Here is a 27819-nt window from a genome sequence, read left to right as displayed (position 1 = left end):
ATGGGGACTGTAGCTAAGAAATTAAAAGATGCTTGCTCCTCGGGAGGAAAGCCATGGCAAAACTAGACAGCACACTAAAAAGCAGAGACATCACCCTGTAAACAAAAGTGCGTATAGTCAAGGCTATGGTCTTCCCAGTTGCAATGTATGGCAGTGAAAGCTGGACCATAAAAAAGGCTGAGTGCCAAAGAATTGAATTCTGTATCAGGAATCACTATATATTATACTAGCCCCCACCCTGCTTTTAGAAAACAGCCATGTTCAATTTGGCCCTCATTAGGACTGGCCCTGATTAGGATTAACAGACAGAAGTCAGACATAGTTTCTTTGCCCCATCACTACATATGCAGTTCCTGTATGGATGAAATAGTTGTGTGTCTTCATTATAATTCATTCATAGTTCTCTTCATTGGAAGAGGAGAACAATGAGAGTCAAAAAAAAAACCTGAAGGAGATGGTATCACCTTTTCACACTAGCTAATTTTATTGAAAGATATCAACTTATTTAAGCTTAGTGCATCTGATGAAGGAAGCTACAGCTCACAAAAGCTGCTGCATTTTAAAAATGTTGTTAGTCAGGAAATTTGCTACTCCTTCTTGCTGTTGCTTTATCTCTAAATGGCTGAAAATTGTTGTTTTGCTGCTAAATTCTGGTGTGTCAGCTTGGGGATATATTCTGTAAATGATCTCTTCCAACTGACAATTTCTTTTGCAGTTTTGGGTAAATATCTTTTCTAACCTTCAAATCATAAGGGCATGAACAAAAAATAAAAAATGTTGAGAGATACCAGATATTGAATCTGAAGCCTTCAATGCATACATGTAACACTTTCTTCCTGATCTATTAAAAACTGTACGAATTGATAACCTGTTTTGTAAAAATAAAAATCTGGGAACATCACAAGTCTGTTTTAAATGAACTGGACTGTGACTGGATGTGTCACAAGTGAAGCTAAATATAGCAATAAAAGAAGATTGAAAATCTCTGCAATGAACAACAAATTCAGTACAATTTGATCATCAGTTATTGATTTTATCACTAATATTTTAATACTGACTATCCGTGCCCATACAAGTTTCACTTTTAATGAAATACTGAACATAATTGTTTAAGTTGTGTTTCTCTACGATCTCCCAATCAGTATACCATAGAAACCTTTATTTTGTTGTGATTTTATCTCAAGTTAAGTTACTTTTCATCTCTGCATCATCATCTAGTTTTGTGACTAAAACCAAGCATATCCATTCCTTGTTACCCATCCAAAGTTTGGTATTTGACAACCAAATCCTCACAAAAATTAATTTACATTTAAATAAACAAACTTTGTTTACATTTAAATAAACATTGTTTACATTTATACAAACAAAACACATACATGAACTGTAGTACTTACAAAAATTGCTTGCCCATCCATCTGACCCTAGTGGGGAAAAAAGATTCTTGAGAAACAGGATGATGAAAAACATGCTGATTTAATAATGAAGTTAAGAGCTACTTTGTTTATTCAAATTATAAGCCATCTTAGTGCCAACATTCCCTTTATGATGCACTCAAATGAATGAAACCAAAATACATTAGGCAGATTTATTTAGTTGCATTTGTATACCGCCCTTTCCCTGAGGACTCAGGGCGGTTTACAGGGAATTAAAAAATCCAACATACAAAAGTTAAAACCATATTAAAAAATATTAAATTGACCCTGTACACAATTAAAACCCCAATTAAAAATTTCTCCTCAGCCTGGGCCCGAGAGCTCAAAGAGCCAGGTCTTCAGGCCCCGGCGGAATGATGACTTAAACATCCACTAGATTTTACACTAGGATGTACACCATTAATTTTCATTAGACAATCGTAAATATATCCTTTCAAAAGAAAACACACAAGCCCATTTATGCCATTTAAAGCCCTATAAAATCCACGCAGAACAATTATGTGAAGATCAAATGGAAGAAACAACTATGAGGCAGTTTAGTGATAAGATTCAAACCCTTCTGTTTATCTAATCATAATTGATTAGTTTATTAGCAGGCACTCAACATGATGTCTGTCAAGATTTAAGGAGATGAAAAAAATAAGCTTTTCTTCAAGCCAAGCTTGATTCCAGGTGACTTCACAAATACATCCATTAGTTTGCAATAGTGGTGAATATCTGTAGCTCTGGTGTAGGATGACGGTGATGGTTTGTTCTCCGAGTTTGTGGGTTGGTTTCTGAACATTTCGTTATCAGGCTAAGTAACATCTTCCGCAGAATTTAGGGGATAACAGTGTGTTTTTTCTGTTTATAAGGGCTTTGGGTGTGGGTGTGTCAAGTGAGGCTCTTGTGATGGGTCAGGTATGAGTCATCAGTGAGTCTTATGATAGGTCTTGTCATTGGGATGTCACAAGACCCATCACAACACCTTCACTCAACACACCCACACCTGAAGCCCTTATAAACAGAAAAACACTGATGCTAACATCCCCTAAACGCCACTGAAGATGTTACCTAGCCTGGTAATGAAAACTTTTGGAAACCAACCCACAAGCTCAGAAAACGAACCTTTATACATACACACACACACACACACACACACACACACACACCAGATCTATTAGTTTTCTTGCAACCATGAAAGATGCTTTTTCATGTCTCACCTACAGGTCTGGTGGATCTCCCATCCAAATGTTAAGACGCTTCTTAGATCCACCAAGGTCAACTATAGACAAACAGCAGTAGAAACCTCATCACAATCCCAGTTGTCCTATTTAAAACTGCTCCCCATAAAAAATGGAGTAGCAGCCACTTGATCATTAAGATCAAAGGGGCTAAGGCCTATATCCCAGCTGCATGTCAGTCTCCTGGAGACTACTGTTTTTCCACAGATATAAGTAGAACAACTAATTACTGATAATACTTCATCCAATACTTTGGAGCAGCAACCAACCATTGAATAGAGGGTGCCATTCTTCTATAAAAGCAGCTTATACCATAACAAATTTTACATTTAACTCTATCCTATTAAAGTTTCATATTCAGATTTTTACATAGTAACCCTCTTTGATGCACCTATGCAGCTGCTAACTAGAAAGGAATCATTAACATATCACTGGTAGCACAGTGGTTAGAAGGCAGTACTGCAGGCTACTTCTGCTGACTGCCAGCTGATAGCAGTTTGGCAGTTCGAGTCTCACCGGGCTCAAGGTTGACACAACCTTCCATCCTTCTGAGGTCAGTAAAATGAGGACCCAGATTGTAACTTCAAAAACAGGTCATAAATAGCTCTGAGAAGGTCTGCTGTAACTTCAAATGGTTGTTAAGTGATTGATCCTTAAGTGAAGATTACCTATAACCCCCTTTTCTGTTTTCACAGAGCATGTGGTATTATTCCATCTTTCTCAATCTTTTCCTTTCTTTTCCTTTCCTTTCCTTTTTTTTTTTTTTGCAAACCTAAATCTGAGCCGGAGAACATTGAAGATGAGAATGAAGCAAATACCTTTTCCTTCTGGTTTGAGGAGAACAGAACAGAGCACCCACACAAAGTAGAAAAACAGAACAAAAGAGAGCCCAGAGAGAGAAACTAAAAATTGTGGCTAATACAAACCTAACTGCAAATTCACTTGCAGCCCTTTTCTGAGATTTAAAAACATATCAACCCAAACTATTCTGTTGGAAAAGGAACTCAGAGCCTGCTTTTTAGCACACAGGCCCTCTTCTCTTGTATAAAAATTGCATGTTTGCACTTTAAATAAGATCTTGCACACAGAAGGCCTCTGATGGGTTCCACATGTCACAGCTCACTCTGAATGAAAGATGTCACTGTTAGACGTTTCCCCGCCTGTATCCAAATTTCTCCTTAATTGAAACATCATGCTCAGAGTCAGTATGAAAACAGGCACATGTGTTTTTTGGGCAGACAGCAACATTTCCTGAATTTCCATTTCTCAAATCCAAAAGGGAAGAAACATTTTCTGCCATGATTTCAAAAGTTTGCTGTTTGTTGTGTCAGGTTGGCTTAACAGCTGGATGATACCTAGGGTTGCAACAGGTGCAATCCCAATATAGAAAGAAAGGCCATGATTGGAAATATTCCACCTGCTGAACTTCTCCCTAGGCAGCATTACAGGCACACTGCCAGGAGAAAAAAATAGCAACTCCAACCTTGCATCTGCTGACAACGAGATAGATAAGATTTAGAGAAATACAGAGATTAAATATATTGCTACATTTTAGTTCCAAAGTGATTGAGATAAAATATTCAAGTTTAAGTCCTATTTCTACTTGATATTGCAACTTCCATTTGATATTTCAGTGTCAAATCAATTGCAGGCTGACTCTGTTCACTGCCCAGAGTTCGATCCTGACTGGCTCAAGTTTGACTCAGCCTTTTGGGCTCAGTAAAATGAGAACCCAGATTGTTGGGGGCAATTTGCTGACTCTGTGAACCTTAGAATTGGCTGTAAAGTGCTGTGGAGCAGTATATAAGCCTAAGTGCTATTGTTACTGTTATTAACTCAATTCCTCGTAATTTCATGAGCAGGCCCTTGAAGTTTTCTTGGCAACAATATGCTATCAAATCTGGGCTGTAAAAGCATGGGCAAAACTGGACAACAAGCTATGTCTGTCACTTTGTTGTCATCCTGTGGTCACCTAGAGTTGTAGTTTAACTCAGGTAGCCTTTTGGTGGAGGGAGGAGATGTTTGAGTCTGCATTGACTCCGCAGCTATCTGGACTGCAGTTTTCTCACAATATTTTCAGAAATGTTTCCCTTTGCCTTCTTTCTACGTCTGAGAAAGGTCCAAGATCACCTAGCTGGCTTCATGCCTAAAATAGAAGTCACTTTCTCCTTGTTTTTCTAGCCTGTGCCTTAACCGTTAATTAAACTAGTTAGTTCAAGTAGCCATAGCACTAGAGAAATTTGTAATAGCAATAGCACTTAGATTTATATACTGTTTCACAGTGCTTTACAGCCTTTTCTAAGCAGTTTACAGAGTCAGCATATTGCCCCCAACAATCTGGGTCTTTGTTGTCATCTTCTGGGTTTTTCTTGCAATCTCCACGTCATAATCAGAACTGGTGTCCTTGGTTAACTTTGTGAAATCAACCATGGAGCTAGATTCTCTAAAAGGTTTAGGACCGGGCTATATGAAGGACACTTTCCTCTATATCAGCTTGCTAAGAATTGTGTCATTCTATGCCAGGCTTCCTAAACATACGCCTCCAGACATAAGTCCCATTATTGCCAAAGCTGATATGAAATCTGGGAGTTGCAGTCTTAACGATAGGATAGCACTTTAAGAAAGAATGGAATAGATTCTGGTACACTTTGGGTGAAAATCCTATATGTTTCAAGGTGACTATGCTGACATAGCACATTGCACCATATTTGTTTGTTTGCTTTCAATAGCCTGGTGTGGTATATAAATATAGTCTGTGCAATTTGTACATCATTCAAAATTTCAGGCAAACCTATCAGAGTTAATTCAGTAAATTATGTGGTTCATAATGGGTAAGCTTATTGTGTAATTTTTGATAGATAGGGCAGAAAATCATATTAGCTTTTAATGAGAAGTTCTTATAAGAATTATGATATATCTGACTGGACTACCAAATCAGGGCTGCAAAATTCCACTTAATCAATAAGTGGAACAAAGATGCCTGAGGTTGTGCTTTGATCATATGGATTTTTGTAGCCCTGATCTGGTGGCCCTAATATATAAGCTGATCCTTATTTTTTATCTCTGCATGTGCTGGATCATGTCAAATGAGAGGTCATTTGTTGGTCTTCTTAGTTATATAAAAAAGAGGTTTCAACACTTCACATGCATAACTGAGAGCTGGTAGGGTAGGGCTTGGAAATGGCCTTCTCAGTAGTAGCCTGCCCAGGATGGACCCCACTCTATTAATGTTTAGGAAAGTAAGGTATTTCCACCAGCTTTTTGCTGAGGAGAACAGCAATGAGATGGAAAATCACAGGGCAGCACATTGAAATTCTGTGCCTTTTTAATCAATTTATATCTTTATTTACATGATTATGGTTGCTGTCTAAAATCCAGAGAATAGACAGTATATGAATGTTTGCATAATAAACATAAAAATAATGCCAGGCTGATACTCACCATACCAAGCATATCCATGATGAGAGGTACATCATGAGACTGTTGTCTAATGGGTTCATCAGCCTTGACCTCAGTATAGAACACCTTGAGCAGAAGTTAAAGCAATAAAAATGCAAATAATTCAATACAATAAGTGTATAAGTATATTATATTTGTTAATAGTACTAATACCCCACCCAAAAAAACCCCACATCCTGCTATGCTGCCCCACTGTGGTCAGGGGATATGGTGGGTGTATGTATGTATCAACCTACTTTTGATAGTTACTGAAATATTTTCAAGAAGTCAATAGGTTTTTATAAAGTTAAAGCCAATATTAAATTTATCACATCACTTAGAATGGCAACCAAAGCCCACAATGATACATTCTGTGTTTGACTCCATCAAAATGGCTGAATGGTAAAGATACAAAACGAATAAAAATAATTAAAATATAACATAACAAGAAAGTTTCGACATCTTTTATTAAGTTGTGAATAACTATCCTTCAAACGCAACAAGTACGGTAAGTTTCTACCCTCAAATAAGTAAATAGTTGTTTCTTTCACTGATATGTACACAAAAGGTTCTGTTAACTGTACAGTTAGCTGCTATCAAATCATGTCTGACTCCAAGTGACTGCATGGAATAATAGTCCTCACTCATCCTGTCTCATCTCTTGTGATCACCCAAGGATAGCCCTATATCACTTTGTTACTATCCACCAACTTATTGTGCTTCTACCTCCCACACAAGTGGCATGCAGTCAGTTTTTTCTAGTCCATCATCTACTCATGCCACATGCTCAAAGTATGCAAGCTTCTATTTGTTGATCTTTGTTCAAGGAAAGAATAAGTTTTTATTTGTTCCAAGATCAATTGAAAGGATTTTTAAAAACTTTCTAGTTTTATTTTAATAATTAGCTAAATCTTTTTTACTTTTGGCTAATAAAGGGATATCATCTGCATATCTCAAAGGATTAGCACTTCAGTCTCTAAATTTGAGTCCAGCTGTAATTTTGTCTACTCCTACCCTTCTTATAATATATTCACTATATAAATTAAACATATGGGGACTGTATGTATTCTTATCTCACTCCCTTTCTTATTCTGAACCACTTCATTATTTCCAAATTCATTTGTTACAGCAGCTCATTGTAAAGTCCCTCTGAAGAATAATCTGATGCTCTGGCATGCCAATTACCCTTAATGTATTCCACCCTCTGGCATGATCTACAATCAAAGGCCCAGTTGTGGTTAATAAAGAAAAAGGTATATCTCCTTCTTATATTCTCTTGCTCTTTCCATTATTCTTTACGTGACAGGTATAAGATCCTGTGTACTTCGGCCTTTTGTGAATCCTACTAGTTAATTTACCATTTATTTTTCCATGCATCGGACTTTTTTCTTTTTAACAACCTTAAAAATGTTACTTGCAAGAAGAATTTTTTCATACCTCGCTTCTTCAGTTTCAGATATTCGCAAATATAATTGAGAAGAGCTAGACGATACAGCCTTGTTTCATATTTGTTAATCAAGAGCTGTTGGCACTTTATCTGCAATTTTAAATAATCCACACCTGGTGCTTCTCTATCAGTGAAATAAATAAATTCCTCTATGAAATTCTGGGGGAAAAAAATTCTGCTTTGGATTTATACTATCCAATATATTGTCTCAATGTCTTTGTATACTCTTTCCATGTAAGTTAAGCAAATACCTTTCATAGATCTTTTTAGATCCTTCAAGTCAAATTTTGATGACACTGGTAGTCTTTTTAATGTTACAATTCTAACTGATATATTTGATACCAATAATTCATGGCCTATTCTGATTCTATGTGGTTTACAACAATCCACAAAAACATGTCTAAAGACAAAAGGGCTCGCAACTTGGGAGTCCTCCTAGATTCACAGCTTTCCCTAGAAGACCATATAGTAGCTGTGACTAGGGGGGCCTTCGCCCAGGTCCGCCTGGTGCGCCAGTTGTGGCCCTATCTAGACCGGGATGCCTTACGTACGGTCACTCATGCGCTCGTGACCTCTCGTCTTGACTACTGCAACCCTCTCTACATGGGGCTACCCTTGAAGACCACCAGGAGGCTCCAACTGGTGCAGAATGCAGCCGCGAGAGTTGTGTTGGGAGTTTCCCGACACTCCCATGTCACACCTTTGCTCCGCGAGCTGCATTGGCTTCCAGTTGTCTTCCGGGTGAGGTTCAAGGTGTTAGTAATGACCTATAAAGCCCTACATGGCATGGGTCCGGAATACCTTGGAGAGCACCTGCGGCCGGCGTCAACTTCCCTCCGCCCAGTACGCTCCCACAGAGAGGGCCTCCTCAGGGTGCCACCGGTCAAAGAATGCCGACTGGTGGCCCCCAGGGGGAGGGCGTTCTCTGTGGGTGCACCGGATTTATGGAACCATCTTCCGGTCGAGCTCCGGATGGCGCCTGATCTCCGCTCCTTCCGGCGCGATCTTAAAACCCAACTTTTTGAACAAGCCGGCCTGACCTGATGGGATGGGGTTGGGTTTTATAAATTAACTTAACTTTTAATTTGTACTAATTTATTACAGGCACCATTGTTTAATTACTTTTAATAATTTTTAATTTTTGTATCTTGTTTTTACTATGTATTGCCCTGTTCACCGCCCTGAGTCCTTCGGGAGAAGGGCGGTATACAAATTAAATTAATAAATAAATAAATAATAAATAAATAAATAAATAAAAGTACCCTTTCTCTCACCAACAGACCAAACCTCCTCCCAGTCCACCCCATCCTAGCCAAGCCAGTGCTTGGGAAAAGAGTCAGGTCTTCACAGCCCTCCTGTCAGGTGCAAAATATGAGGTCCACATGTGAAGATCCAATTAAGCTGATTTGTTGCTAGTCATGCCTATGCACAGGAATATTCACAACTGATGATTAGCAACTGCTAGGAGTTAGCAACAGAATTTAAGGTGACTTGGATTTGATATGCTTCTGGTTATGTAGAAACTCTAGGCTTATCTCTCTTTTATCTCCACCTCCAGGTTCTGCCACTCCTTCCCTTACATCTGTAGAGAGCTAAAAGTGTATGGATATCACTGATGGATATCACTGATATCACTGGTGGAAGCTATTGCAAGGTGCTTCTCAGCTACTGAGAAGGCATGCCTCTGAGATCTCATCAGGTGGTTTTTAAAGGTGATAACCAGTATCTTGAATTGCACCCTGAAAGCAAGTGGAAGCCAATGCAGCTCACCAGCTCATGCAGCAGTGGAGTTACTCAGGTGAACTATGAGGCATCCAAAACTGTACATGCCACTGCATTCTGAAACAGTTTCAGCTTTCAAGTGCATACATGTCATCTTGCTATTACATTTAGCACCTCTTGCAATTTACTATAAAGTACCTTGTTGACTTTTACTGTCATATTTGTAGTGGTTGCAGCCCTAGATTAACCATTCAGCAAAATATTATTAAGGCACCAGGGGAAGGGGGGCATTGGATTGTTTTCCCTCCCAGCTATCACACCCTTAACTCTTTTATTGTCACATTGGTCTGTTGTTGGTTGTTGTTTTTTGCAATTGTCCTCATCTGCTGTGTTTCACTTTAATCTGCATTGTTTTAAAAAACTTTATCTTTGTCAAGGTGAATGACTAAAGTTAAAAGTTTGGTTTGAAGATGCTATCAGATACCACATTTGTTTTGCTTCCATGGTATGAGAATTTCATTGTCACTGAGGGGGCACCATTGTTGAGTTGTGCTTAGGGCACCAGTTGGTCTTATCTAGTCTGAGCAGTTACATACTTGTTTGAAGCTGATATCCACTGAAAGCCACCTATTACACTATATACCATCTTCTAATTTATACAATAGAGCAGTCTCCCAAAATTTGTACAAATTCATGTTCATTGCATCAATGACACTGTCTAAACAACTCATCCTTTGCTGTCGCTTTCTCCTTTTGCCTTCAGTCTTTCCCAACATCAGTGTCTTTTCCAGTGAGTCCTCTCTTCTGATTAGGTGGCCAAAGTATTTGAGTTTCAGCTTCAGTATCTGTCTTTCCAAAGAACAGTCAGAATTGATTTCCTTTAGGATTGACAGATTTGATCTCCTTGAAGTCTAAGAGACTCTCCAGAGCAGGGGTCTTCAAACTTGGCCCTTTTATGACTTGTGGACTTCTAGAATTTCTCAGCCAGCATGCCTGGCTAAGGAATTCAGGGAGTTGAAGTCCACAAGTCATAAAAGGGCCAAGTTTGAAGACCCCTGCTCCAGAATCTTCTCCAACAGCAATATCTTTTCTGAAGGTGTTTTACACTAAATTGTATACCATTTTTTTCTGAGACCTTCTAAAGCTAAAACAAATGAAAAATAAAGCTTTCTTCAGGTCAATTTCAATACCTGAAGCTTCCATGGACCTGCATATTGTTGTCTTGGCAACAGTACAGAAATGGGTTGTTACTGCTTTCTTTCCAGATATTTTTTCAACTTCCTGTCATCCTTATGGGCTTGGGATTCTTTAATGAATCCCAAGTATTAACTAGGCCGTATCCACTTAATTTCAAAGTTCAGGCAAGGTTATCTAGGGGTTGCCAGCAATTCTCAAAACTGAGTATATTTCCTTCTCTAGTACCAATACAGCAACTCTGATACTAATAGTCACCTTTCTCATATGCCTTTCTTTTAAAATATTCATTTAAACATTTATTCTATGATTTAAAATAACTAGTATGAATCTCAGGTGACAGCACTGAGTAACTTGTTAACTGGTTTTGTACAGATATATATTCTTAAAGAGGGAACACTTTAGGTGAGTGAACCAATGAGCCCTGTGAACAGGTAGACTAGGAAGCAGAATTTGGTTTCATAATTTATCACAAAATCCAGAGGAAAGTATTCATTTTCTTCACAAGGGAAGCACAGCCAGCTTCTTCTGGAAAAAAGAAAAGTTGTTCACCTCTCTTGAGCAAAATTCAACTTAGAACTTTAGATGTCTGGTCTAAAGCAATCTAAGGCATGTACTACTAGGGGTATCTAAGGGGTGGTCAAAAAAATGAAGAAGGTGACCAAAACCATTGGGATTTCAATTGCATGGGTCAAAGCACCATCTTGACTTGTTGAGACACTCCGTCTCTTCCCAGTGGATGCTCCTGACTTTGCCCATCTGATTAAAAGTGCTTTTTAATTACCTACTTATGTCTGGCAAAAAAATAAAATCAACAGATACTTACAGTATACCCTGTGATGGTATCTGCATGCTGCTGAGGCATTCTCCATTGAATACTAAGTGCAGTGCAGTTCAAAGAATCCAGTGTTATGTCCACAGGAGGCCCCAACCTATCTGTTTCAAAAAATGACAAAGTATTAAGACGTTGCAAGAAACAAAAACATTTTCAGTAATAGAAAGTGACTAGAGATGCACACATAGCTTTTGTTTTTTCCTATGAATAACTTCAAAGGATCAAGCATTATAGTGTATTAAAACCACACTATGCTGTTCTATTTTCTTCTTTCTTTTATTTAAAAATAAAGGCATATCCCACCTGGATTGGGACTGCAGTGTATAGGGAAGGAAGCTTAATTGCTCCTCCCCATGTCCTCCTTACCCAAAGATGACCTAACTACAACCTATAAAATGGGAAAAATCGTGAGAACCAGTGAGAAGTGGGATAGGTGTTGACGATAGACAAATGTATATGGTGTCATGGGAAGAAGGTTATGATTTTGAAAAGATTCATGACCAGAGAGAGAAAAAATAAATCTTTCTTTTTCATGCATTGTCATATTAACCCAATTAGAATTGCCATTCTTTTAAGAAAAAGCAATAAAAAACTTGAAATATACTTTATTTATTATATTTTTATGTCACCCAGTTCAACTGTTCAAACAACAAAAAGCACAAGAGAAGCAGAATAAATATTGGGCAACCTACTAAATCCCAGATGTCTGTTTAAACAAGACCGTTTTCACCAGCTTGCAGAAAGCTAGGAGGGAGGGTACCAAACAATCTTCTGGGGGCATGGTCTGTAAAGCATGGAGCCACTACCTTTGAGCTCATGTCCCCTCAATTCTTGTAAAGTATCACTTCCATGAACAGAACAGAAAGACTCCCCCAGGAGAAGACGCTCAGAATGGAGTTCTGGCACCTTTTTTGGATGGAACCTTGTAGGGTAGGCAAGGCAAGGTAGTATGACATGTGTGAGTTCCGGCACCTTTTTCTTTTACAAAAAAAGCACTGCCTAGAACCAATCTATGCAATGTCAAATCAGCACTTTGAATGGGGCCCAAAAATTTAATGACCTCATTTGCAGTGACTGGAAAATAGATCAGATCATGTATATAACAAACTTACTTGACCATTAGTTGAAACTCTACTCCCCATTGAAGAAATCAGTGGGACCCAGTGGAAACTAAAAATGGTCTGCTTTCTAAGAAGCTAATTCTTTGGTTGGGATTTATTCTCAAACGAGTCTTCCCTCTCCATGAACATTACAGTATAAGACCACAATGCAAAGCTAAGAGAAACCTGGTTCATTCTGTCAAAACGCTCTTTGGACTGATTTTTAAAGTTCCTCAAAAGGTACATTTATAAAGAAATGGGGAAGTGACAGATGGGTAAGGAATGAGTACAACAATGTTCTACCACTTTATCATTCATCTGTCTCTGTATGTGCACAGAAATGAAATGAGTTGTTCATCCTTTCCATGCCCAAAGTATCAGTATGATAAGGACTATCCCGCCATCCTTGTTTAGGCCTTCTCAACATGTCTTATGAGACAACATAATTGTTCCATGCCATTTCCCTGAAATATTATCGATTCCACAGAGTTTCCAAGAATTTGCAGCTAGACAGGTCAGCTTTTTCAATAACTGTCAGTGACTGATTTTTTTTAAAGCCCCCAATGTCTACTGACTTACTCCATGCAAAAAACACCAGCACAAATGGCTTTTTAATTCAGAGAGAGAACCTGTTATATGTGAACAGTAACAGAGGTTTGAATTAACATAACTTTCACTAAAACTGCCTGGGTTCATTCACTGTACAAAGTTATAATGTGGAGTATTTGGTTCTGGTTCAGTATATGTTGTGAATCTAGTGAATTCTGGTTTATTCAGCAGAACATGGATAATCAAGCCCTGGCTTAATGTACGGTAATCTATGCATTGCTATTTAGGCAACCATTGGAAGTGTCTTCCAGATAACAATAAAACATAAAGCCACCGTTAAAAACCAACTATATTAAAAGCAACATTTAAAAAGCAACTATTAAAATCTTTAACAACAGGAAAAGGACAGTTTTTCAAAAATTGTGTTTTCATAGTTAAGAAAGAGATGAATTCCTCAAATCAATAGGGAGTACATTCCAGAGACCTGGGCCAGCTATCTAGAGGCTGAACTAGGAGTGACCACAAGATGGGCTTGCAATAACAATAGGTAAATGTTTACTGATGAACTCAGGGATGAGGGTAATTATACAGGTAGAAACATTCCCTCAAATACCCAGAACATAAACCATGTAAGACATTAAAAGTTAATAACCAGTCCTTTGCATTTCTCCCAAAATCAATTGGTAGCCAATAAAGTGCAGTTAGCTTACTGCACATATAATAGGATCAGTCTGAGTTTTTCCCAAACCCAACTTGTCTGATGTGTTTTGCTTCAACTGAAATTTTGGGATGATACAGAAAGTATCATCCCAAATGCAATACCATGCAATAGCCAAGTCTCAAGGTTACAAGTACAGGAACTATGATTAAGACTAATATATTATCTTCTTGGGAGGGACAAAGTTGGCTTATCAACTAAAAATAATATGATCCTTCATCCAATCAGTTATCAGTTGCAGAGATATATTTTAGAGGAGCCATGCCATTACTACAAAATCCTACAAAAATAGATTTGGCTGTTTTTTGCATACTCCTAGCATTTAGCTCCAGGATCTCCCAAAATTTCACACCATTATTAAAATGCATTGGAGACAAGATGGATCCAAAAGGGATATCACATCATAGCTTCAAAAGACACCAACTGAAATCTACCTGAGCTATAGGAATGGACTACTGCAAAACAATGTCACCTATTCCCAGATTGCTAGTCCCAGAAACCCTCTGAGAGATAGAAACAACAAAGTTACCAAACAAAGACTGGGAAATCTTCATCTTGCATTTTAAACAGTATCATTGCAATTCTATATATGACAACTATAGAGAGATCATGCCTACGGAGGGGAAGCCAGTGTTATGAACTATAGTGAAGGGACAGTTTACCAGGAAGGAAGGAGCCCATTCCAGAAAGAGGGTCAAGACAACAGGCAGCACAGCCAAAGGCAGATGATGGATAGGAAATGGGGAAGAGAATTAAGAGCAGTAACAGTTTAATCTGACAAGATTCTGTCTATTGTGTGTCAGCAATTAGAGAACTAAACTGCCTGAATTTTTCTATGTCATTTTTGGCCTTAGCCTCACACATCTTACAAATAAACCCCACTGATTTCCATTATGCTGAAAAACATGTGTGCATATATAATATCGAAACCTAATGCTGGATTACAAATTGCTTTAACTATGACTTTTTTTGAATAAATAGCAGTGGCTGTGATTACACATCACATAAATCATAGGTTTTCAAAAGCAGTGGCTGGATTCATACAACATATTAAACCAAAACCAAACAAATATGCTGGGGGTTTAATACAAAGTGAGAACCCAACTACAAGCTTTTTCATTTAAGGAGATCTTGAACCTTACAACAGCCTGTTGAGGACATGAGCTACACTAAGGTACACTATCTCCCCTTCAGGCTTCTCTAACCCACAGTGAACTGAAAATTATCTCTCTGACTCTGACTGTTTTCTGGAAAACATAAGGGGAATGGGAGGCAGCTGGCAGGAAGCTGTTCCTCCAACTGACAAAGGTCAAAAGAAACACACAAACAGATGGGGCTTCCAACTGTGAGGCAGCGGGACTGAAGAAAAACTTGACTACAATGGCCCATGACCTGTTGCCCAATTTCACTACTGCTCCTGTCAAGGGAGCTACCAATACAATGTTTAGCAGTAAACATTTATCATAAACATTCAATTAGCTAACACAAAAACCATATATATATATATATATATATATATATATATATATATATATATATATATATATATATATATATATATATATATATATATATATATATATATGTGTGTGTGTGTGTGTGTGTGTGTGTGTGTGTGTGTGTGTGTGTGTGTGTGTGTCAAATACTTGTTAACTATTTAGATTACCTTGCTAGGCCCCAAACATGGGGCAAATCTTTATTTCCTGTTTCAGCCTATCTTGAAGGCCATTGAACAGGCAGTAGTCACACCGGTGACAGCTCATATATTTATGTAAATTACTAACAAAGAATTAAGGGAGACTGATATGCATTTCAAACTTATTAGTTTTCATCAGTCAGCCATACCCTTCTGAGATTCGAACCTGGGCTGATTGCACATTAGGCAGTTGTTTTTACCTCTTGAGCCACAGGATCTCTCTCGCTTTGTTAGCTTTAGAAGCAAGGGGAGATATGTGTCAAATACTTGTTAACATTGGCTAGTTACTCTTGATAACTGCAATGACTCCAATTTCTTGAGACCTCCATAACACAATTGTTTTAGCTAGGGCCCTAAGAGCTGCTGAGATCAAAGGATATATAGAGGAGAGCTCATCAGGGCTAGCTAAAACCTCAATCTATTCATGCTTACTGTTCTGATGGACTCTTAAGAATTTGAAAATCTTTTGTACATCTTTTTTTGGATTTGGGTTAATCCTTACCATCTCACAGGCATGCGATCAGCCAATTAATCCTATACATCAATTACACTTGCAAGAGTAGCTTCTCCAGATGGAGGTTGCCCTTCAGTTTGATTCAGTTGCCCAATGGCAATTATTTAATTATTGCCATGGATGTTCACCTGTTATGTTATAATATTTCATCTTAGGGCACCTGTGTTGCTGAAGATAATTTATTTTCTTGGTTAATTGCTAGCTATCCTTGCCAAGATCCTCAAAGAAATAATATGGAAAGGAGAAAAAAAACTGGGCAGTATCTGAAAGTTTTTTATACGCTCCACTAGCACAGAATCAATGGAGCTTGTCCTATATTTTCCACCTAGGAGGAAGACTAAAGCTGTTCACATCACCGGTTCAAGGGATTGATTGCTACATTCAGTATTTTATACCTAGTTCAGAGATAGTTTGGTGATCAACAAAACTATTATTTTGTTTTGCAAAACTATTGTTTTACAAAACTAGTTGTTTTTATCAACTATGACAAATTCATAGGCAAAAAGAAAACAGTTCCTTTTTAAAACAAATTAAGAAAAAGTTAAAACTACAAAAAGAATATATTTTCTTTATATAACCTTAGTGAAGTGGATTCAGAATACAGAATAACAGAGCTGGAAGAGACCTTGGAGGTCTTCTAGTCCAACCCTTGCTCAAGCAAGAGACCCTGTACCATTTCAGACAAATGGCTATCCAATCTCTTCTTAAAAACCTCCTGGGATGGAGCACCCACAATTTCTTTTTTTTAATTGAAAAGTTTTTCAGTACATTTTATCTTTAACAAAACAAAACCCCTCCCAACCCACCCACCCCCTTCCCACCCCAGCCCAACCCTCCCTCCCTCCCCTTCCCCCCTCCCCGACTTCCCAGAGCTAAATACAAGGTACAAAAGTAGAAACAATCATAATCTACCATATGCTAACAACAATGAGTTATTAAGTCTATCGCACTTTAACTCCTGTAAGCACCCACAATTTCTTGATTATCATTCCAGATTGTTCTCACTGGCAGGATATTTCTCCTTAATTCTAGGTTGGCTCTTTCTTTGTTAAACTTCCATCCATTTTTTCTTGTGTTGCCTTCAGGTGCTTTGGAGAATAGGTTGACACCACCACCCTCTCTGTGACAGCCCCTCAGTTATCAGACTATCATATCACCCCTAGTCATTCTCTTCATTAAACTAGACATTTCCAGTTCCCCAATTGTTCATCACACCGTTTAGCCTTTAGTCCCCTAATCATCTTTGTTGCTCTTCTTTGTTGCTCTTCTCAGTGATGTCTGAGACTAGATGACCTCCAAGGTCCCTTCCATCATCATCATCATCATCATTATATTATTATTATTATTATTATTATTATTATTATTATTATTATTATTATTGAATGGAAATATTCATAAACATAGAGATTCAATTACATCTCTCAGCAAATCCACCAATCCTGCAGAATGAAAGAAATATATGCTTGTTTGTCTCCTGCCATCATCACAGTGAACAGAAGAGTGCAAACAAATAAAAATGTTGCATTCATACTACATTTCCTCCTGAAATTAAGATGACATAGTAATTCCTCAAATTTATACTTTATATCCTGTATGGTAGACTGAGTAAAGCAATTGCAAGTTACTCAGGGAGCTTTGTCTCGACTCTAAATCTAATAAGCTTACTACAAAATTATGTTATTCATTACCAGTGGAATCAGCTGCACAGTATTGGCCTACATGGACTGAATTTTGCATGGATAAGTGCTATTTAGGTAGCCTATTCAAGTGAAGACTGTGAGTGTGAACTTATTTCCCTCTTCAAATTAAGGAACATACATTTTCCATCAAAGTGTTTTTCCCAGTATAAAATTAAAGGGTCCAGTTCTCCTCCAAATTCAGCATAAAGATTTTTCTAGAAAATCTTCTTACAAAATTTGACCTTTGGGACTATCTCTAACATTTTTATTAGCTATTCCAGCACATTCTTGTTCCCTGGTATATCTTGGAATTAAAGAATCAAGAGCAGAACTTACTGTTAGATTGGAAGAATTTCTATCATTTCTTCCCAGACAAAAAAAGACAAGTGAAAGATGTGTATTTTCAATAAAGGAACTTAAACCAAAGTTATATAATATGTAATCGGGGTGCAATAACAATTTCCAAAGTAAACAGATTTGTGCATACATTGATGTTTATATATGTGCACATTCACTTTTATTTTGTGCAAGCAAATGATGGTGCTGACCTTAGTTGTTGTGATGGAGGTTGAAAGCTATATAAAAAAAGAGGGCTTTTCAGCCAATTCTGACAAAAATGCCAGGTGAGAGGAAGTTATCTTAAAGGTCATTTCAGAAAATGCAAGACAAGCTTCCATCAAGTTTGCTCTTGTCATTTTCACAAATATTTGATCTGGAGCTAAACACAAAACTTAACAGCATAAAATACTTGCCAGTATTGATCAGCAACAAGATGTTAGGAGGTTAGAAAAAAGCAAACAGGGAAATGTCAATCAGGATTTCCAAACAATTCGTTTGACTGTTTTCTGCTACAGAAAAAATGGGAGAGAGGTACTAATAGACATGAAAGTATTATTTGGGAGAAGGACAACAAAAATTCAATTGCTTGGTTGGATTCAAACTTCACAAAATTGTATGCAAATGTTACCAAATCAATTCACACTGGGGGGGGGAAGTATCCATATAAAACAGTGCAGGCAACCCCACAACCCACAATGGCCTTCTGCACAATCCATTATGTGAACTGCAACCCAATATGCACACACACATCCCGCAATCTGCCAATCACCTGAATAACAAACTGCCATCATTGCTTTCAATACTGAGGAATGAAGCACAGCAGCCCCATGAAAAAGCAGTGATTTGAAGCAGGATGGTTGCTATAGAAAATGAGAGTTTCCCTGTTCCAATAAGCCTGTAGTGAATAAGGATATGAATGATTCATGTGTAATAAAGTGTACATAAATGCATATATCCCAGTTCCCCAGCATGGATCTGGCATGACTAAGAAACAGCATTGAGGGCCAAAACAACTGACTGACTCTCTGTAGAGACACAATAAAAGATCCTTCATATAGAAAGATTTACACATTCCTTTGGTCTGCTAAAGAGGACAACGAGGCATCTTGCTTTTCCAGACAATGGTCTTCTATTCCCTAATAATTTGCCTAACTCTAGAGCAGCCTACTTCAGTGAGTGTCTCTCCAGATGTCTTGGAGAAAAATAAATGGATCATAGATTCAGACAAACCTTGACTTACAACCATTCATTTAGTGACTGTTCAAATTTACCACAGCACTGAAAAAGGTATTTTATAACTAGTTTTCACACTCATGACCACTGCAGCATCCCCATGGTCACGTGATCAAAATTTGGGCATTTGGCAACTGGCATATAGTTGCACTGTCCCCTATCTTTATCTAGTCATCAGTCATAGACAATGTTTCTGAAAGCATCTTATTGGGGAAGGCTAAATTTATCCCAGGTATCAACATCAACAAAAAAAATAAAAATAAAAACAGTCTTTTTCTCTAAATTTGATTTAATAACAGAAACAGGTTTTAAAAGAAGCAACTGAAAAATTAAAATCTTACTTAAGGGTGTTTTTTTCCCAATTAGAGCTATCTTGAAAACTCCGATTGCTCAATACCTAAAAGTGTAGCTGCCTAATTGGAAGATCAAAGGATCCTATTCACAGAAATAATTATAAAATTGCAATTTTTATTAATGACAGATTTCCAAATTATTCAGTTAAGAAATATGGGGATCAACACACACAATTTACTTTTAAAGAATGCCTCATCTTAGATCCTAAAATTCAAGCAAGTTAGAGCAGAATACCTATGTTTCAAATGCATTCCTAAAAGTAAAAGAAAAAGAAAAAAAAAACATGGAAGTTTTCATTCTTAAATCTGAAGAAAAATCTGTTAATTCATGGGAAAGCCTTGGAAATATGAAAGAACAAACAGCATGCAGGCAGACTTGTTGACTGACATATTTCACTTTATGCAACACTTGATATACAAAAAGCAAAATACAGTATTGTTGCAAGTATGCATTGTAGTTCACAAACCATGATTTATAGCCGTTAACCTTGACAACTTTAAGATGTTGGACTTCAACTTCCAGAATTCAGCTGGCCAAAACACTAGCTGGGAAATTCTAGGAGTTGAAGTCCACACTTCTTAAAATTGTCAAGGTTGAGAAACACTGGCTTATAAAGTAGTATGCTTTCTGAATATAGCCTACCATGATTTATTAAACCATGATTGTGCTTAGTACCATACATGGATTCAGCCACCAATTCCCCTAGGCTCTAAAGTGCTTTTCACATTTCCAACCCCAAATGCTAATATGATATTTTCATCGAAAGATGGATGAAAGGAACAGTCAGCTGAGACAAAGATGACAATGAGAACAGAGGGATTAAAAAAGAAGAGAGACCAAAATGAGGGGAAAGGATGATATCTTTATCCTATTTGTGAAATCTATACTGTCTCAATCCAGTAAGTCAATCTCCTTTCCCTGCCAACCAAAGTATCTCAGAGCCAGTTATTGCAGAAATGATGGTGACCAGCCAGGGTGAAATTGTTGACTTGAAAAGCTGATTGGATAATTTTATTCTGTGTTCAGCTAGAAAGTGCACAACACAAAATAAACAATATACTGTATGCTTTAACCTTTCACACAACTTGAAGCTCTTTAATTATATTGCTATCCTTGAAAAGGTGCTGTAGCAAATGTCAAATGTCATAAGCTTTGAGCAGAACAATCCAACCTCCATATTAAATCCAGAAAGTATCTCTATGTAACAGTCTCTGAGAACCTGAATACAATGACATCAAACATACAAAACAGAGTATCCTACTCAAATATCTAAATTCTAGGATTTGCCATTGCTGTATTTTCTGTTTCATTACTAAATTCCAAGAGTTTTCTCCATCACCTTTTTGTGTTTATAAATGCATATTTATCCAACAATATTTCTGATAGGTTTTGGATAAAAAAGATAACTGGATGTTTTACTATTAAGAGTCTTGGCTATCTGTCTTTGGTGGATCATTGTTTTTATTGAATATGAAAAGAAGCCACTGAACATTCAGTGTGTTTTTCTTGCCTAAAAGTAGAACCTTACTTTTTTCACCAATGAATTTCATTTTGTTAGATAGCGCCCAATATTCAAGTCTGTCAAGATCCTTCTGTATCTTAAGCCTATCTTCTGGAGTGTTGGCTATTCCTGCCAGCTAGGTGTCATCTGCAAATTTGATGAGTTCCCCATCTATCTCCTCATCCAAATCATTGATGAAGATGTTGAAGAGCACTGGGTCCAGACCAGAGCCCTGGGGCACCCCACTATACACTTCCCTCCATTGAGGACCACATGCCAAGTACGGCCGGTCAGCCAGCTATGAATTCATCTGGTGGTGATGCTGTCTAACCCACATTTTTTTTATCTTATCAAATAGTAGGTTTTGGTTTATCAAATGCCTTATTGAAGTCCAAGTAAATTATATCCACAGCATTCCTCTGGTCCACTAATTTTGTCACCTGGTCAAAGAATGCAATATTTGTCTGACATGATCTGTTTTTGACAAACCCATGTTGGCCTTTGGTAATGGCGTTGTTTGCCTCTAGGTGTTCACTGATTCGTTCCTTGATTATCTTTTCCAGAATCTTCCCAGATATTGAGGTCAGGCTGATAGGTCTGTAGTTTCCTGGATCCATTTTCCCCCCTTTTTTTAAAGATGGGAACTACATCAGCTCTTTTCCAGTCCTCTGATAGTTCCCTGGTGCTCTGGGATCTTTGAAAGATATAGTTCAGTGGTTCTGAGATCACATCTGCCAGTTCCTTCAGAACCTTGGGGTGGAATCCATCTGGTCATGGTGACTTGAACTCATCTAGGGTGGACAGGTGCTCACTTACCATTTTCTTGCCTATCTTAACTTTTGTTTCTAATCTGTTTTTTATGGTACTGTTTTTGATAGGTTGGACTGTTTCCCTTTGTGTAAAGGCAGATTCAAAAAATGAGTTAAATAATTCTGCTTTCTTCCTGTTGCTTGTTACCTTCTTGACACTTTCTCCCACTAACGGACCAATCATTCCTTAACTTTTTTCTTGTTTTTTACATGTTTAAAGAAGCTTTTTTTTGTTATTTTGGACTTTTGTCGCAAGTCTTAGTTCATTTTGAGCCTTAGCTTTCCTCATTTCATCTTTGCAGGATCGGGCTATTTGCTGCCTTCCTTATGTGCCCCTCTTTCCACTTTTTATACTTGTCCTTTTTGTTTTTCAATTTATCAGAGAGCTCTTTATGCCATTTTCTTTTGAGAGCTGTTATTTTTATTCTTCGTCAGTATTGTGCTAGACTGGGCTTTCATAATCTCATTTTTCAAAATTTCCCAAGCTTCTTGAGTTACTTTCCCCTTGAGGATTCTCATCCAAGCTCTCTCTAAGTTTATTGAAATTAGGTTTTTTAAAGTCCAAGACTCTAGTTTGACAGTATTCTATTGCTTGTGCTTGCATAATGTTGAATTCCAATATTGCTTGATCACTCCCAACTAAGGTTCCTGTGGCTTCAAAGCCTTCTATCATTTTATCTCTGTTAGTGAGAATTAGGTCCAATATGGCTGGTACCCTAGTTCCCTTCTCTACTTTTTGGTAGACAAAGTTGTCTGCTAGGTTTGTCAGGAATCTGTTTGATCTTTCACTTTGTGCAGTGTTTGTCTCCCACTTGATGTCAGGGTAATTAAAGTCCCTCATTACTATTGTAATGTGCTTTCTACATACCTTAGTTAGCTGACTAGCAAAAAGTTTATTTCCCGTTTGGTTGGGTGACCTATGGTATACACCTATGGCAATGTCATTTTTCCCCTTTTATATTGACCCAAATGCATTCAAGTTTACAGTTTTCATCACTGTTGTGCTCTATTTCTGTAGAGATGTAGTTATTTCTTATATAGAGAGCAACTCCACCTCCTCTTTTATTTGATCTGTTTCTTTTAAATAATTTAAATCCCTCCAGCTGTGTGTTACATTTGTGGGTTTCATCCTACCAAGTTTCTGTAATGGCAACAATATCATATCTGCCCTGATAACTAAAATTATCAGATAATGAACTGGATAAAATTAAAGACTTGTGCCATGTTTTTTTCTTTTCTTCCTTTCACAGTGGAAATGTTCAAACCCCTACTTACGAAGCAATTTTACCTAGCCCCAGCAGCCTGAGTAAACTCTAATTAAGTCATCATAAAAGAATGTTGTCTATGGATTTACTGTAGGGGGGAAAAACCCTACCTTTTAAACTGTTGAAAAACATGGAGAGCCTACATTATGAATGTGACATCTCTCTTTCTGGATTTTGTATAAAAAGCTACAGCTCCACCACAGTAAAGCCCTTTTTTGCCAGAGATAATTTATTACAAAACTTTCCAGGAGGGAGTGCATTGTGAAAGTTAAGCATCCTTATGACTTCCAATATGCCATCTAAAGTTCAGAACATGTCCTAATAATTTAGACATGGGCTCTCCTAGTGTGCTGTCCCACTCACACATACAGGCATAACAATGGTTTAGTGGGTTCATTAATATTTGCCAGCAATTCCTTTCACCAAAACCCCAAAACTGTCCAATTAAGTCCAGCAAAAGCAGACCAATGTTAGTCTATAGAGCAATGGCCAATCAGTGCACTAGGCACTTGAAAGTTTTTTAAATAATATAAATCCACTACCCAAAAGGATTTATGAGGCAGGATCCAAAGTCAAGGCACAGTGTCAATACAAAGCAAGGCAGGAAGCAAAACAACCAAGAAATATGCAGCTAGGAAAATGAACACATTCCCAGCATCACCTCAGTCTGACTGCTGTGCTAAATAGCCAGCTTCTGATGCAGCCTATCAAGACAGACAAGGCTGCTTCCCCTGAGTAGTTGGGCTGACTTTGCTGCTTTTACTTTTTCTTTCCCCTGCATTTCTTGGATTGGGTGCAGGCTGTTCCTCATCAATGACTGACCAGATACAGCTGTGTGATTTCCCCACCTGAAGCCTCAGGGCTGACATGCTGTGACTGTACTTTAGCCAAATTAATCTCAGCTAGTTGCTCATCTACTTTCTCTCCCATCAACCACTCCCTCTCACTTGGACTTGCAGCCTCTGTCTCAGAGCCATTGACCAACTCCCCTCCTGATGTGTCTAGTTCATCCTCCTCTGAACTGACATCCAGAGAGACATTTGGGTAAGCTTCTGGGTGAGTCATCACATCTAGTTCAGGACTGAATCCACTGACATTACCTACTTGTTTAGGGAGTTTCCCCCCTCCCCCTTCAGCCTCTTCTAGAGCAGGAATAGGCAGCCTTATATCCTCTAGATGTTTTCAACTACAGTCCCAATAAGCCCCAACTACTGGTCATGGGAACTATGATTTTAGGATGTTGTACTCTGAAAGATCTGAGAGACTAATAAAGCTGTGACATTCAGAGGTGGTTTTGTGGCATGCTTTAGTGTGGTTTTCCATACTAAATCATAGCATAATCACTGTCAGACCAAGGATTATATCCCAAAGGCTGGAAAGGGTATATGGTGAAATTAAACAGACAAATAGGGCAAGGGAAAATGAAGAGGAAGTTATGGAGTCAGGTAATGCACAAGAATCTGCAAACAGAACATGAGGTAGAACAAGCATGCAGTTATGTCATTTTGGCATAATCATGGTTAGCTACAGATACGGCTGAGTTGCTGAGAGAAACAAAACTTGGAACAATAGTAATAGAGCCAGGCAAACCCCCATTGGCTTCCTGAATCATCTATTCCAGCTGTAGGTCAACCAAATTTGCAGTTGAACTTCAATGTTGTCAAAGGTGGAATTCTCCAGGTACTTTACTGCATGCAGGCTAGATCAAGTGGCACCCATGATTGCAACTTCCAAGAAGGCATCTCAGTAGCTTCCTTTTCCACCCAGATGCTGGAATGCAGCACCAATCACAACACCAGGTGAAAACATGAGCAGGAGCATATACTCTAAAGTAGTATTGATTCATCTAAATGGATGAATAAAATAATCCAGACATAAATCCCCCATACCAACAGAGACAACAAGGACAGACTGAAAACTAAGGAGCAGGTAGCAAGATGCTCAAACTTTGCTAAAGAGCAAAAATATTCAAATTATCCATGGAGGGGCACATTCAAGCAAAATTGGATTGAAGTGGTTTTGAATCTAGGTCTACTTTCCAATGTGTAGACTTCAACAGTCATAATCCTCAGAGACAGATACAAGAGTTTTGACTCGCCCTACCAGATGGACTATGACGTGAATAAACATTTGTTTGAATATGGCTAAAAGAACAGAGAATTTTGAACATAAAGGGGCCTTATGACAAGAAGGATAATGAGATTTAAGTAATATACCGGTAGTATGTTTTATAATATATTAAATGTTAAAATAGGTTGGTGTAACTTTTATTAATATATAAGATAGTGTGTGTGTGTATATATATATATATATATATATATATATATATATATATATATATATATATATATATATATATATATATATATATATATTGCTCAAAAAAAAATAAAGGGAACACAAAATAAGACATCCTACTATTAAATACAGTACATTGTGTTGTTTAAGTGTTCCCTTTATTTTTTGATATAGATATATATATATATATATATATATATATATATATATATATATATATATATATTGATTAAAAAGGATGTTATATCTAGATACTATAAGACAGATAAAAAGTATAGTATTTTTATGATGCATGACATAAAATATTGGGATGATGAGATGACTAATATGAAGAAATTATGACTGATAAGAATTGGATTGAATATAAGGGAATCTAAGCAAACAAAAATTATAAAAATAGGATGAGATGATGGTTATGAGAATAATATAAGCTGAACAAAATGTTATATAGATTGTTATTTGTATAAATATTTGTATAAAATACAAATGGGAGAAGGAAAGATTGAAAAAATGCATTATTAATATATTAATTATGAAATTATCAAAGGTAATCATTATTGACTGTTAATTATTACAGTCCTTTTTTTCTTGTTAAAATATAAACCAAGATAACACGCTGTACACCAGGCACTGGAGATTGTTATAGTTAAAAACCAATAAAATATCTATTAAAAAAAGAAAAAGAAATTTCCTATGTTGGGAAAAATGGGATAATGAGTTTCAGGAACTAATATGCAAACCTTTGAGTTTCCTGGTAAGATAGTTAATATACACACCAATGGGTGAGGGATAGCTATCAGGTCACAGTCCTAGGTGGAGTATAGGGTAGACTATAGACTTCCACCTTAATTCCTGAGGAACAAAAATGACATTAGATTGCACTGAGGGACAAAGAAACTTAGGGGAAAACACCCAGAAAAGGGAGAGATAGAAACTGTCCTTGTGAATCTAAAAGCTTCACAGTTTTCTCCTCAATTCCAATAATTCCCATTTATGCTATTGTTAGGAGATACCTTTGGTGTGGTTTCCATTATAATTAGCAGTAGTAATATATTAGCATCATATTCTAAATGATCCTTGGGGCAGCCAAATAACATACATATTAAAACAAACTCCCCAAATAAACCACAGAATAGTTAAACTGATTGAGTAGCAGCTACAATTAGAAATCTTAATGAAGAAAGCAATTTGAAGACAAGAAAAATTAGAAGGCATGAACAATGCTGGAGAATGTGTGCTCTTTAACTTTTAACTTACTGCCTTAATGGGGAAGCTTACAATCTTTTTCCAGCAGACTGTTTTCCATCTTGGATTTTCTGCCATGCAGCTCTATCACCTTTGCCTATTGTTTTGAATGGTCCTACATTTAAAAATAAGTAAAGCACCAGAGGAACAAGTAAATTCTTCTTCAATTTTACAGGTACAATTTAGACAAAGACAGACTGTGGGCCTTTTGAATTTTACAATTCTTTCTCACATAGCTATTGGAAGACCATATTCCAGAGATGTCTGAACTTTTATTTCTGACGTACTTTAAGATAGATTGTATTTATTCTACCCTGATATGTTTTTCTAAATACAGCATTTTATTAGGGAAGAAATGGCAATGAGCTGCTAGGTAAAACTAGCATTCAGGTAAAGTTATCCAAAAGGAACTCTGCTCTCTCGGCTGCCTGCTTTCAGTTATGGCACAATTAAGCCTCATTATTAGGATTATTATGATTATTTTTGCACGTGGTGTATGCTTTGTTGCTGAGCCATTTCAGCAACCAACCCAACCTGTCTTGGAATGAAAGTGAATAATGGTACTGTGGTACAAAGCTAGGGTGAAGAAGAAGCATGAATGTTAAGCAAAGAGTCCTCCCAGCAATTATAGAAAGAAATGGCAGAAATAAGATAGAAATAGTCAAGTCTCTGGGGAACCATTTATTGATACAGCTAGATTCTTGACAGCTACCGTTTAATTCTGCCCTTTTCAAAATTGGGCTTGACTTTCCTTTTTCTCATCCATAATGCATTTCAAAGGCAACTATAAATAAATGTTCTAAATGAGCCCAACGGTCATCAAGAGGTTTCGAAACGGACCCACAAGGGGCTTTGATCATAGTGTTTAATTATAGCAATGCATTTTGTAGCATTTCGTTTTACAGTTGATTCCACCACCAGACCAGCTTCAGAAATAGATTTCTCCCTCAGTTATTTCTTTCATAGGAGAAGCAGGATTGATCCGTTTAGGCCAGGGGTGTCAAACTCAATTTCATTGAGGGCCGCATCAGCATTGCGGTTGCCCTCAGGGGGCCGGGTGGGCGTGGCTAGAGTGCGTATGGCCTACTGGGTGGGCGTGGCTAGAGTGCGTATGGCCTACTGAGTGGGCGTGGCCAAAGTGCGTATGGCCTACTGGGTGGGCGTGGCCAGCTCTACATCGTTCGCATCCAGGGTGCCTATGGGGGCCCGGGCAGGAGTGGGACAGAT

General features: G+C 37.6%; 1 protein-coding gene across 1 annotated transcript in view; it reads right to left on the bottom strand.

The window, feature by feature from the left end:
• EGFLAM (EGF like, fibronectin type III and laminin G domains) overlaps positions 1-27819 on the bottom strand; it is a 104405-nt gene that overhangs the window by 61844 nt on the left and 14742 nt on the right. The window contains exons 2-4 of the mRNA XM_081321668.1: positions 11284-11393; positions 6098-6181; positions 1395-1421 (exon numbers count right to left, since the gene is read on the bottom strand). Of these exons, the coding sequence (XP_081177794.1) occupies positions 1395-1421; positions 6098-6181; positions 11284-11393 (221 nt within the window). The remainder of the gene's footprint in view (positions 1-1394; positions 1422-6097; positions 6182-11283; positions 11394-27819) is intronic.

Source organism: Vipera berus, assembly GCF_964194415.1.
Source record: "Vipera berus genome assembly, chromosome: 2".
NCBI lineage: Eukaryota > Metazoa > Chordata > Lepidosauria > Squamata > Viperidae > Vipera > Vipera berus.
Note: the sequence above shows the minus strand (reverse complement) of the source record. Positions and strands in the feature narration are given on the sequence as shown.